Source organism: Alligator mississippiensis, chromosome 13 (assembly GCF_030867095.1).
Source record: "Alligator mississippiensis isolate rAllMis1 chromosome 13, rAllMis1, whole genome shotgun sequence".
Lineage (NCBI taxonomy): Eukaryota > Metazoa > Chordata > Crocodylia > Alligatoridae > Alligator > Alligator mississippiensis.
The window spans coordinates 10,039,207-10,052,620 of record NC_081836.1 but is presented as its reverse complement, the minus strand read 5'-3'; the positions used below and the strand labels follow the sequence as shown (position 1 = coordinate 10,052,620).

The window sequence follows — 13,414 nt, the reverse complement described above, 5'->3', positions numbered from 1 at the left end:
CTAAACAGGTTTCTCAGGTGCCGTCTTCCTGCATTGGGTGGCTTGGCTTCTGAATTGCTTTGAGATACTGTTGGGCTTGGGCACCAGAGGGAGCCCTGTGGAATGACATTGGTGTCCACATTACAGAAAGAAGTTTGCCTGTTCTTCAGACCAAGCTATGCCCTGCATGTTTGCAGCAGATGGGGAAGACTTCAGATTTTGAGAAGGGGAAAATAGCCCTGGATATGAGATTTTTGGGACCAGTGCCAAACATGCTGGGTGAAAACACACCTGTTGGTGGCTGGGAGGATGGGCACTGGAAATAAAACTGAAAATTTCAAATAAGTATATTGCAGTGTAAAGCACTGTATGTATGACAGAGAAAAGTCCCAATGTGCCACGGTGTATTCTTTGGTGATTGGTACTCTGCTTTCCTAGTGCGTCTCCCATTATGCCTCTTAAAGTTGTCTGGCAGTCATGTGACTGGAGGGAGCAGTTTGAATTAAGATCTCTATTAGATTAGAAAACAAGAGGATGCACTGGCAGAGTCTGCTGCTCTGGCAGCAGGAATGCATTTGTCTTTCCACCCCTGACTTCTTTCTGATCTTCTCCTAGCCCCACTCTCTCCATTTATTACCCATTGGTGCATTGAACACTTGGGGGTCCTGTAGGAGCAGTCCAGTGCCTTAAGCAACGTGCTTTGTAGTGAGAGGGGCAAACTCAGCCACATTTTGCTTTCCTCCAGTGACCTCAACCTACTTAAGACTTTAACAGCCTGGCATTCCCCATACCTTCTCCTTGAATTCTAGTGCTTTTAGTGGACCTTTTGGTGAAAGGGTCTGGGTTTATGCACTTCCATGTAAATAACACGTAAGATCTGATTCATGCTGCATCCTCCCCTCGGCCAAAGAGAATAACTTAACTATGCCGATAGAGAGAGCTGGTAGTAACATGAGGATTCTGGATAGACCCTTTTCCGTGTGCTACGAAGCAAAGCCCTCTTCCTCATGAGCCTGTCAGAAGATGGAGGGCAAGAAAATGACCCTTGAAAATGGGAATACTTGGCATCCGTCACATTTTGCATTTTCAGCTTGGTTCATTTAATATCAATCCAAACCTAAAACAGGACAGCAAAGTAGTGATGGCATTTATTTAACATTAGGGCACAAGGGTCAGCCTTCACATTACAGATGTGAAAACTGAGGCGAAGGATTGAAATGAAGCAACCAAGACCACCAACTTCATCAAAAAATGAGCCAGAGCTTGAAATCAAGAACCTTTGGATCTTCCATTATTAGCCTTTATTTGCCGGACAGCTCAGCCTCCTTACAGAGATGGATGTAGCCACTGTTGTCTGAATAATCACTATGACTTTTATTTGGCTTTTCTGGGTACATTTCAAATTAGTTCAGCAATGCTTTATCACAGAATAGTAGCAATTTTTCCCGAGAGGAACAGGCTCTGAAATCTAACGGTGTTCTTAATGGACTCCAATTATTTAATATTGTAGTATGAATGCAGCCTAACTCCAGATAGGCTTTTCGACGGGGATCATAATGACTGTAATTGCAAAAGGATGCCTTGCTGAAGCAGGAGCTGCCAGATGCAATGCCATTCTGATCTAAAAAGGTCACAGTAAAAGGGACATTTAAATTAAGTTATAAATTACAATTGAAGAACAATATTTTGATGTGCGAGACCGGAGATGTCAGAGCGGTGAGATGTAATTCATGGGTTCATTACAGAACAGAGGTGCCTGACAGCTGAGCCATGCCAAAAGGAAAATTTATTTGCAACATCACGCAGACAGAAAATGGCAGCTCAGCTGAGAAGCTGGAGTAGAAACTTGAAACCTTGTTGTAATGTGCAGAGTTTATGCTAATCAGTCTTGCCTGAGATCCAGAGATGTTTAATGATTGTTGTAATATAAATGAGGCTCTCAGACATGTGCGCATGCAGAATTTTCCTTTAATTTAAAATCCTGTGCTTTGCTATAAAAAAAAATAAACTTCTGCATTATGAAGTGTAAGTATATTTTGTTAATTCCTTAGTTCTGTATTGTGTGTAAGCGTAAGATTGCTGAGGGTTTGGAAATTATTTAGACAACAGGATTAGCACTCAAAACAATGATTCCATACATGGCAGCCTTTTGGGGGATAGTAATTTAGTGTTTATAGCAATACCTTGAAAAGTTCAACTAGGAGTTAATTAAACTGTAGGCAGTCATCATTAGCTATTATTTATATGTTCAAGTAGCTTGCCAATAAAGTGCTTATATATATTAAATTACTGAGAGTAATAAGCAGAGAATGATCCATCAGCCAGATTGAAAGTAGTGGATTTAACTCTGGCAATTATACAAACACATTTTTTTTCTCTTTCTGCTGCGTTATCCTTCTACCAGCACTAATCAGTGCATTTTCTATATAGGGAGTCAGAGTTTTCTGGAGGGTGTTTAAAAAAACTCATGGAGGGGGTAGGGAGGGGGGTGTTCTCCCTTGCCTGGTTGGTTTCTGATCAATTTGCATGCTTCTTTTCCTTTCCCCACCACTGTTTAATAAATAAAGACCACCAGCAGAAGAGCTTGGAGCAGAGTTCATTTGGATCCTTTCAGTTGGTGCTTTGGGACTCTTACGTTGGTCTGCTAACCTCTCTGTGCTTTTGGAACTGCAACAGCTGCCTCTTAGTTCAGTCCATTTCTTCCGTTCTAGTCTGATTCTTCTTTCAGTGATTTGAGCTGTTCTTCGGTAAAGAGAAAGGAGAGAAGGCAAGAAAATAAGTTGGATTCCTTCAGGCAAAATATAGATTCTTTCTGAGTCAACAAGAGCTTTGGGCAGAGCATAATGTTGAAGAGGGAGGGCAGGGTGGGGGGGACCCTGTCACTTAATCGCTATGAATTTTTTGAAGGGAAGAGGCATGCTTAGCTTTATAGCACGTGCGCACACACATCATGCAGGCTGATGTGCCATAGCAGCAAATAACGGGTCCTTTTTATTTTCAGACCTACCTATTCCCATGGCTGGAGTGCAGACAAGAAGGAAAATCAGTGTGTGCCCAGTAGAAAAGGCAAAATGTTGTTTTTAGGCTTCTAAGTGGGAATAGTCTGCTTTGGGAGGCTGACAAAAGTGAGAAGAGCGGTTTCAAGTCAGCAGTGCTATTTGAGTATTGGTATTTAAGCACAGCAGGTCTGGCTTTCTCATCATATCATTTGACCTGTGGCTTAGGAAAGATGGACTTGGATCATTGTTTCACTCGCATAGAAGCATGGCCATTGACGTTGACATTGATGTAGGCAGTTGAGGCAGATTTATAAGCCAGTGCTCTGTTGTACATAGGAAATTTTATCAGTGGAGATGCATTTTAAAGCAGTGGTTTCTCCTAAGTAATCACACAGGTAATGCATCTCCCTGACTTAAAACAGTGTGAGGTGGTATTGATGGCTGTGGCATGTTAATGCATCTCTTATAGCAGTAGCTTTCAGAGATCAAGCAGCTGTTGGAGGCTGAAGCACTGTTTTCTGCAGTTATTCAGTGAAGGTATGTGCATTGTCTTCATTGTAATGGTCAGGAAGAGCATCTTTCTTTAATAATCTTGCAGTAGATGGCTGGAAATTAGCCACATGGGCATTCATCTTAGAATGCTGTTTCTGTGTTCGTGAGATGTTGGCCAAGGGCTCTCTTGGTTGCCTACCATCCTTCAACTTACTGTTACCTAAACTGGTGGCAGTGCTTCCAGCATGTAGCCAGGTAAGAAAACGTGTCCTGGTATCAGGCTAATACTCATTCTAGCAAACAGACACAGGTCTCTGCTGGAAGTGATTTTTTTTAGAGGATGGTTCAGACTGTTTGTAACAAACCTTGCTCAGCTGTAGAAATAGAGTTCAGCAGGCAAAGGAACAGGGAATACGTTTTTCTCAAGATAAGTTTAAGAAATGTACCCTTTAATTTTGAAGCTTGTAAGGTCATATCAACTGATGGCTTCGGAGGAACAGTAATGATTCACGCCAGCTTTCATCCATAATTTGTGAATTGCTTCTTTAGAGCAACTGATTAAATGTGAATGAGAGGTTCATGGCCTGGCTTTGAATGGCCTGATAGGCAGAGATGCGTTAGTGTACTCATTGACATTAGTGCACACTGCTACTTCTCAGTATTTCTGGACCTTGTGCCATTTATTTTAGGTGTTGAAATGTGGTGAGCACTAGTTTATCGTTAATGTGGCCTTCCTGTCTTGCTCGTTTAAAATTTAAGTTGAACAGCTGGCAAAATAACTCAGCCAAGATACTGTGATCTTTAATTGGCTATGGTTCAGATATTTGTCCTTTACGAATACAAGCTCGTTTTTAGTTTTAGGCTCAGCTTGGGCCACAGTTGGATTGATGTTCTAGACTGCACCGCTCGTTCCGTGGGCTATGTGACGGGACAACAGAGAGGCTAATAAAGGAGATGGGAAGGTTGCTCATGCTGCTGGGTTGTGTGCAAAATCCACCTTTTCTTGAAGTGTCCTAGCATGAACTTACCTAATAGATCATCATGGCTCATGTGAAACTCTTACAGTCTATTCTGTGCAATCTGGCATCCTTTTATGGCATAGGGTTTTTTATTTAAAGAACAAACTTGGTGTTTAAAAGAGCAGTACACACACAGATGCACCCGCTATTTAAAACCTGTGAAGGCCAAGCTGAGTCGACAAAAGCTAGGAAATCAAAGTGAAGACTGACGCTTTGTGCCCGAATCTCACAGCTGTGCTTTCTTTTCACAGCTGCATGAGCCGTGTATTGAGTGTCAACCTTTGCTTTCAGTTTCTCAGCTTTTGTCGACTTTTGCCACAACCTTCACAGGTTTTAAACATCCTGCTTTGTCAATTGAAGATGCATCAAAGTTTTGGAGCCGTGCTCGCTTTGTTACATCAGGGTTGTCTGTTCAATTGAAATCTAGATATGACATTGTTCCAAGTCAGTGAAGAATGCATGTATGGATGGTATATTTAGCTGCAAATGCCAGCTTAGTAATAGGACTTGCCATTTGAGTTTGTTCCTTCCATAACTTTGTTATCAGCACAGTAACCTCAGTCTCAATGCTCAAGAGCTTTCATAAAGAGCTAATTGGTTGTGGGAGCTATCCAGATCTGGTCTTTGGTGGATGGTACGCTCAGTTTTGTTACCTATTTCCCCCCCGCCACTCTTCTTCTGCCTGCCCTTGTTTTTTTTTGCCATGTGGTTCTTCATTGGAAATCGCTTTTAGAAGGCTTGGGGAGGTTCTTGTCTGTGTTTTTGTGCCACCTTAGCAGCCCCTGTCATGTGCCAGCTACTGTACAAACACAGAACAAAAAGTTAGTCCCTGCCCCAGAGGGCTTGAGTCCAAGTATGGGACAAGAGATGACATACAGCAGAGTACAGGGAAACAGTGAGAGCATATTGGTCAACAGTGGACCAAGCGCACCAACCCTGTACCTGTTGTCGAGTTTAAATGTTTGTTATTTGGATTAGATGAGAGATTTATGAACAGGTGAGGTGAATGGCAGTCAAAGACTACAGCATATCATCCCATTGAGTTTGGGGCTTTTTTTTTTTCTTTTTTTCCTTAAGCAGATCTCTTTTTCAGAATCAGTGGGACACCGTGACAGAAGAAAACTAATGCACAGTTTGGGTATGGTAGTGGTGCCAAGTTAGTTTCTGTCTGATGCTGTGTGTTGTGCATGAGGGTCCCAGCCTGGATCAGGGCACATTCGAGAAAAGAGGTTTTTTCATAGAGTTTTGAAGAGTTCAGGGTTTACAACAGCTCCTAGAGATGTCATCTGTATGGAGGTTGTGGACACCGTTGGAGCGGCAGTATAGTGGGGTTGGGAACACAGCAGGACAAATGTCATTGCATTGTGGAGGAAAAGACAGAGGCCTTGGGAGAGACCTGTGTTTTAGAAGATGGTGGGTGTGAGGAGCTCATAGGACTTCTTCGGCCCCAACCCCCTCCCCAGTACATGAATTGGCAAACTCTTTCGTGCCAGTAGCTTTGGTGAGTCCATTGCTGGTAATCCAACTCCTTAGGCAGCAAAGCTAACACTTGTGTTGTCTACGAAGTTTTCACACCAATCATTTCTCTCTCTTCTGGGTGTGTGCATGGAGAATTGGTTTGTGATCATCCCTGCAATACTGCCTTTCCCTTTTTAGTACATTCTTTCAAAGGCGCGGAGCAGCAGACTGATTAGCTGTCATGTTCCCAAAATCCCACTGTACTTGAAGATAGCATGCTATAGATTTATATCATTTCCATGTTCTCTGTCGAGAGCTAAGAATCAGAGGTCTGTCCCTTGAATTCCTTGTTGAAAGAAGGCCTTTTTCAGCCCAGGTATTTATTCTCCATTACATCCCTTGATTTCACTTTATTTTTCACCAGCGACCTCGGCCAGCCCTCGGTGCATTTGTTGGTGGTGGAAGGTAGCCACACCACACAGCAGGGTGGTGTGTTGTTGAGAGAGTACTGTAAGCTTTATAATGCCAAGCTGTTTCTATGCATTTCTGCAAGAGGTTTTCTTTCCTCTCTCTCTCCTGATGTGGTGCTCCAGGAACTTGTTCTTTGCTGTGCAACGAAAATGAACACAGTCCTCTGGAGGAGTAAGCTTCACGCTCTGTCTCTGTCCCCGAAGCACACATTACTTCCAAAATGCTAGTTCCAGTTGATTAGATAAATATGAGACCAATATTGCTGCATAAGATGCCACTCCCTTTGAAGACTGTTGGGTTTGGTGCCTCTTTTTTCCTTGGAATTTCTTGCGGTAGAAATATTAGAAAATGCTAAAGGGAAAATTTACGATCCGTTATGGTTTCGACTGTCTTCTGGGAGAGACTGGAGAAAGCAGAGAGCAAGTTGACTTGTTTTAATGTTCTCCCTCCCACTAAATAAAACTGAGATTACCCTTCAGGTTCTGCAAATTTCACTTATTTATTTTTACTGTTGATACAGTAAGTGCAGTAAGTCCCATTCTCTCCTTCCTACTCCCTTTCCCTTGGTATTGATTCACCTCCAGCTCTGTTTATTGACATAATTTTGTTTTTCTGCTTTATTATTTAGCTACATGAAAGTAACTATGATGCCGGAAAAGCCCTGCAGCGCTTGGTGAAGAAGCCTGTGCCCAAACTGATCGAGAAGTGTTGGACTGAAGACGAAGTGGTGAGGAGTGATTTATTCCCTTCTGCCATGCAGAAGGGTTGCTTGCTTCTTCCTCAGCTCAGAGGTCTTCTTTAAGGCAGTTGCAAGGAGCCTATTTCACGGGGTGAAGCTTTCCCTTCATTTCTAAGTGAGCTGACCCTTAATCGATAGACAGTAGACACGGCCCAGTTAGCGCAAGGAAAAATATCTTTCCACTGTGGAGATGGGGAGATAACTCTTGCTTCCAGGGGACATCCCGCGACAGATCCAGCAGCAGTAGAGGTCTCAGGCTCTTCATTTCACATCCTGACCAGTATTGCTTTTGGACTGGCCTGGCACTTTATTTAGCAGTTGCAGTCAGAGGGGACATACACTGGGACCAGAGCGTATGACATGGTTTTTGTTGGTTTTGCCTACTTCTCTCAGGAACCTGAGGGAACAGGAGTAAGGATCACAGTCTTCACTTCATGCTGCTCGATACACGGTCAATAGTCGGTGTTTCTCCTAGTTGAGGTTTATATAAGGATTGTGACCGCCCGCCGAAAAATAGGGACCAGCACAGATATTGCAGGCTGGATCTTCAGTGTGACATAAACCAAACGGGGATCCTCTGAAAGTGGTGTTGTCTGGCTATGTGTATCACATCTAACTTGTCAGGAGATCTTCCTGGTCCAGAATGGTACTGAATACAACGTGTGTATTTTATATGCAATTTCCAGAGTCAGGTAAGGCTGGGAAGAGTTGGTATGAGCAGGTAGACCCAAAGCAGGACAGAATCCCTGCATGAGCTGAATGCAGGCATTTCAAAACCTCACAGCCATGGGCCCAATGACCTTCATTTGTAATGTTCAGTTTTGTACTTAATAGTTGTTTTTTGTGGTTGTTGTAAAACCAAATAACTGAAATGGGAACGGTAGTTTAAAGTTTGTGGGGTTTTTTTGGTTTTTAATTTGCCTACACCCTGTACAAAATGGAGAAATGTTCATTGTATCCCCTATTTAATGAACAGCCTTTGTTGGAATTCAAGCGTTCCCCTGCAGTGTTTGATTTCCAAGCCCTGCCGCATTGCAACTGTTTGCTCTTTGCAAAACTTTATAGCAATATGCTACTGCAAGAGATACTTGACTGTAAACAGGATGAAACTGTCTTGTCTATTTTAATCCTCAAAGATGAAAGAAGGGCTACGAGTAAACAGTGCAAGTAAGTTAAAGTAGATCAGAGCCGCAGAGTTGTTTTGCCCTTTAAACCGCAGTGATGTTAGTGGCACCGCTGAGGAAATACATATTTCTAAACAGTGACTTATAATCAGATAGTGTCCCTTTAACAAACTATGCGTAGTCATGTCTGGTTTGATGAGGAAAGGGTAAATGCTGTGTTTCCTAGCTAAGCAATTAAACAGCAGTGTACGTTAAGGCGGGAAGCTCAGACAGTTGCCATTTTATAATTATTAAATATATTTATCTACAAACAGTGGACGACATTTGCAGTTTGTACCATGTGCAGTCTGTAAAGCGTACATCTTCCAACATGTCACGGTAATCTTTCCGGATAAATGTCTTCCGGTGAGAAATTCAGTGTTTGCATGGGTTTTCTTTTGTTGCTTTTTTTTTTTTTTTAACCAAACTTGTAAATGGAGAAAAATTCCTAGCGAGAGAAGCAGATGTGAACCAAACAACATTTGTTTGTGGGAGAACTTCTACACTAGTTAATTTTCTAGATGGAATTAAAGTGTGTTAAGAAATAATCTGGCGGTGGGTGGAACATAGTCTTGTTAATCAAGTTACTAATTAAGCTGGCACCAGAGTCATAAAATAGAACTGATTAATAACGGGTGAAATTTTCCTAGTCTCTTAACATTTTTGAATTATTCAGAAAATGGCTGGAGAGAGATTTTAAAGCTCTAGTTGCTCTGAAAATCTTGCGAGAAGTTTATTCTAGCAAATTATGTGCATGCTGCTCTCTCCGTATATGAACCTTTTTACAAGAGAGAGAGGTAGGTTAGGGGTAGGCCAGAAAACCCCCATATTAAAAGCAGTCTTATTCTGAAATCAAACAAAAGACCTTTGTGGTGAAGGAAATGCCTGAAGCCATGAGGTGAAAGAGGATCTACAGGCTTTCAGAGGAGGGATGGAAGTGGAGAGCAAGGAGCAAACAGCTAGGAACACGGGTCCTTAATAAGACCTAGGATGATCTTGTCATGAGCGGGGCATTTTGTTTAAAGCAGGAACCATTCATACAAATACTTCTGAATATCTGCTCTGGGTTTTGCGCATTTGCTCTGCGAATGTTTATCCCCACTCTCCCTCCACATATGCTTTCCTTAAAAGGGTTAGCTGTGTGGTGCCAATCCCTACTTCCCTATTCAGAAAATGCTGTCCCCTTTTCCCTTCCCTTGTCTTTACTGGCAGGCTGCAGTGGGGCTCTAAGTGTCGTCATCGTTGCAGCTCAGGGTTTTGATCAACAGTCAGTGTTAAATGATGGAGAGCGGAGCCTTACAAATAAGAAAAAAAGCAAGGTTTATTGAAAAATGAAACATTACTCCCAAACAGCGAACAGTATGAGTACAGAATAATGATCATTAACTCTATAAATCATTGTCAGTCTCGGCTCATTTTATCATATTTGCTTCTTGTTCTATTCCATCCAAGTTTCCAGAAATGTTTGGCAGTCATCCAAGTACGGCAGAGCCGGAGATCAGCCTGTTCTCTTATTTATAGGGAGCAGAGCTCCACCCTCGCAACCTCAGAGCCCGCTTCTCTCGGGTTGACATCTTGCAGAAAGTTCCAGGCTAAAGCAGACGCGCCTGGCACTGGGGCATTTCTTCCAAGGGAAAGAAAGTCCTGCACTAGCATTTGCGGGGCTCCTGCCACACATCGCATGTCAGAAATCTTCAGAAATCTTCCACAAAACTTTTTTTTTTCCTCCCTCCCACCAGAACATGCCGGTGCATTGGAAGCAAAACATTTTATGGAAACAGATTTTGACAAAAACTTTTTCAGGACGCTTTCTCACATCCAGGATAGGAGACAGGTGGTGAGGAAAGGTGATCCACGCAGGACAGCCAGCCATTGCCCGATAGTTGAGGGTGCTCACTGCGGTGTGGCTAGACTGAGGGGTATATCCTGTCTCCACAGCGCCTAGTGATAGAGCTGGTGTCGTCTTTGACCAAATGAATATTTACTGGCACAAAGTGATACCTCCCAGAGAGATGTTAGCTAGGTGCTCAGTAGATAAGTGGGTGACCACCCGTCATCAGATCCATGTTCCCGCATTCCTGGCAGATGTCTTAACCATGGGGTTATCAGCTAATCAACAAAGTATTTTTGGCAAGGTCTCATTTGTGCTCCAGTGCAGGAGGAAAACAAATTTGGGGAATTGCAGTATTTTTTGAGACACTCCACGCTTGTCTTTTCAGCCAGCGCTGCTCAGGCTCTTCAAGGCGACTCAGCCGTGAGCCTCCCTGGTTGCTCATGGGGAAGCAAAGCAAACCAGAAGAGTATAATGAAGGGGTTCGAATGGACTGTCTCTAAAGCTACATCCTACAGTCTCTTTTTTCTCTAAGACAGAACACCCACAAACTGGCGGGAGAATAGTTTTGAGTCAGAGCTGCAGGATGCGAGAGCATCCATTTCTTTCCCAGGGGTTGACTTGCACAATTGCACTTGTCAACGTGGCCGTTCCTGAGTATGTGCAGCCTGGCCTCCCATAGCACGCAGTGCTATTCATGATGTCAGCAGTGCTCTTTGAATAGCTCGCATTTGTTTGTTAGTTAACTTCTGGCTCGCATGTGGACTGTTCCTTGTCCAAAGATTAAGGCCTCCTTGTTAATTAAAACAACTTTCTGCAGTCAGTGACTGAATTATCCAGTAAGAGCTGCCTGCAGCAATCAGAGTTGATTAAAATAAAGGATGGAAGTTACGTTGTTTTTGCTACAAATGATGCGGTTATAGAGGTTTAGATCAAATTAAATGGAGGATAAAATTGACCAGTGATTGAATTAAGTGGAGGGCTCTGTAAATATGAAGATGAAGGTTTTCTCATCTCCCTGATGTTTGTCAAACTGTGGCTATTTTTAAATCTCTCTCTCCTTCCAATATGTAAATTCATGAGCATGCTGTGAAAACCACAGTCTGCCTTATAAAAGTGGCTGAAGAAACTACTTTACTGTTGCATCAGTATGAAGCCTCAGCAGCAGCTGCTTCCTGTTTATACGGGTTACTGTTACACCTGGCAACATAAATCTCCAGCAGTGACTTGTGGGGAGGGGTCAGTGGTCCTTGTAGCCCTGATGAATCTGCTCCTCCTGATGAATTGTCAAATCATTGTCATGCCAAGCTGCACATCAGCACCTTCTCAATAAGCATTTAAAAGACTGTCATTTCACCGGGTAATGCAACAGAGTCTCACTAGACCGTCACCCGGTGGGTTCTGGTTTGGGTGGAAAGCTGTGGCTTTCCAACCAGGCTTTTTCTTGCATCTGGGGAAGGTCAGGGAGCTCACAGCTGTCATCCATGTCCTTCATTTTGACGCAACAGCTGGCCGTGCCCTCCTACAAGCTCCGTAACACCGAATGACATGCCAGACACGTGCCATGTGCTGCTTAGTGTTACAGCAAGGTTGCACAGTAGTTGGAAAAGGGGAGCTGCGACTAGATCCACCAGAGATGTTCTAGATATGCGCTCCACATGATATCTGCTGTTAAAATGAGGTTGTAAAGCAGCCAGATGTCTTTCTTCCACTCTTGTAAACCATTTAACCCTGAAGCACTCCAAGACGGGTATTTTTGAGTATATCCTATCAGATCAAAACAGCAGATGTCAGGTTTAATCATTAAAATATATATATATTGAGTAGGGAAACATTCTTAAACCAGATTATAGTGCCACGCTGAGCTCCTGTTGTAACCTAGTACACACAGTTAGGGTGAGTGCAAAGGCCCCTCTGAACAGTTGGTGGGATTGGGATCTCTGCCTCCTGATCTTCCTCCCCTTGGTTTCTTTGTGGAAAATCTCAGCCTTTGAAGGTAAGTTTTATGACCCAGAAAATAGGGAGCCAAAATACAGTGGCTCCAAGTGGGACTTACGGTCATAAGTGTTAAAACACTGCTGACCTTGCATGGGACTGACAAGAATGGGGCAAGAGCCTCAGGCTCAAATCCTTTTTAGTTGAAAAGGAAGAGTAGTCTTTGGGGAGCAGGGTTGGTTAATTTTGCAGATGTGATTCCTCCCGTGTGAACCAGCCCCGTGGTGGTTGTTTCAAAAGCCCTGGTAGGATGTGGTAGAAACTTTCCACAAGAAGTGTGATGGGATTCCAGCCATCTTGGGTGAAAATCTGCTGTGAACATCTTCTAGGATTTCAGTGCCATTTGGTCTCAACTTCAGGCCATGTCTGATCAGAGCAGGAAATCCACTTTACGCACTTCCAGTTTGTACAGGAAATATATCAGAGAGGTACAGTCCGCAAAGGCTACATTCATTCCAGCGTCGTTTATTTAGCAAAACGGCTTTTTTTCTTTTGTCAGCATGTCTTGTTTATCGAGATGAGCAAGGAAAGGAGTAAATGGCTGGCTGTTCTTTGTGTCACCAGGTTTAGCAGATTTGCACTTAAATTCTTACCCTTTATTTGGAATGCACTGTTCTCCTTTATAGCCACAGTCACTGAAAATCGATAGGGCTTACAAAAGAGCGAAATACAAATCAGAACGAAAAGAACCTCTAGTTTATTAGGTTTTTAATTAAACATGATGAACACATTTTAAATAACACAAAGGCCCCAGGCTGAGCTGCATCTAATCGAAACAGATTAAGTCACCCGTCCACACTCGGATAGTTATTAATTCTGTTTGTTTATGCATGCTAGCTGAAGGCAGAGTTCACTGCTGCTGTGTTGCAGTTTATTGCACAGGGATGCTTGTGCTGCATGGCACTGGGCTCTTAATTAGCATTCAGATGTTGGTTATGAAGAACACTGGTGAGGCTAATTGAATTCTCAATTTCAGATTCAGAGCTGGGGTTTTCCTTGCAAAGTTAAGAGAAACTGAGATGAATTGCAGTTTTGCGCTCTGTTGTGCATTGCACCCTTTGCTTCCCCCCACCTCCCTCCTGCCCGTGCAAAATTGTAAGGAGGGAAGATGTCAGGTGTTGCTTAAGGTGAAGGTTTGTTACTCACCATGCTTTTCCACAGTGCTGCTGATGACACTCTGACTTGCTTGATAACTGTAGCTTTTATCATGAAATATGCTGCCCTTTAAATATTTTACACAGCTTTATTTTACACAGCTTTTGATGTAG

General features: G+C 43.0%; 1 protein-coding gene across 5 annotated transcripts in view; it reads left to right on the top strand.

Moving 5' to 3' along the window:
• Window positions 1-13,414, top strand: part of RERE (arginine-glutamic acid dipeptide repeats) — a 378,810-nt gene that overhangs the window by 266,251 nt on the left and 99,145 nt on the right. For all 5 annotated transcript variants that reach the window (XM_059716439.1, XM_059716437.1, XM_059716438.1 and 2 more), the window contains one exon: window positions 7,047-7,145. In XM_059716439.1, the coding sequence (XP_059572422.1) occupies window positions 7,047-7,145 (99 nt within the window). The remainder of the gene's footprint in view (window positions 1-7,046; window positions 7,146-13,414) is intronic.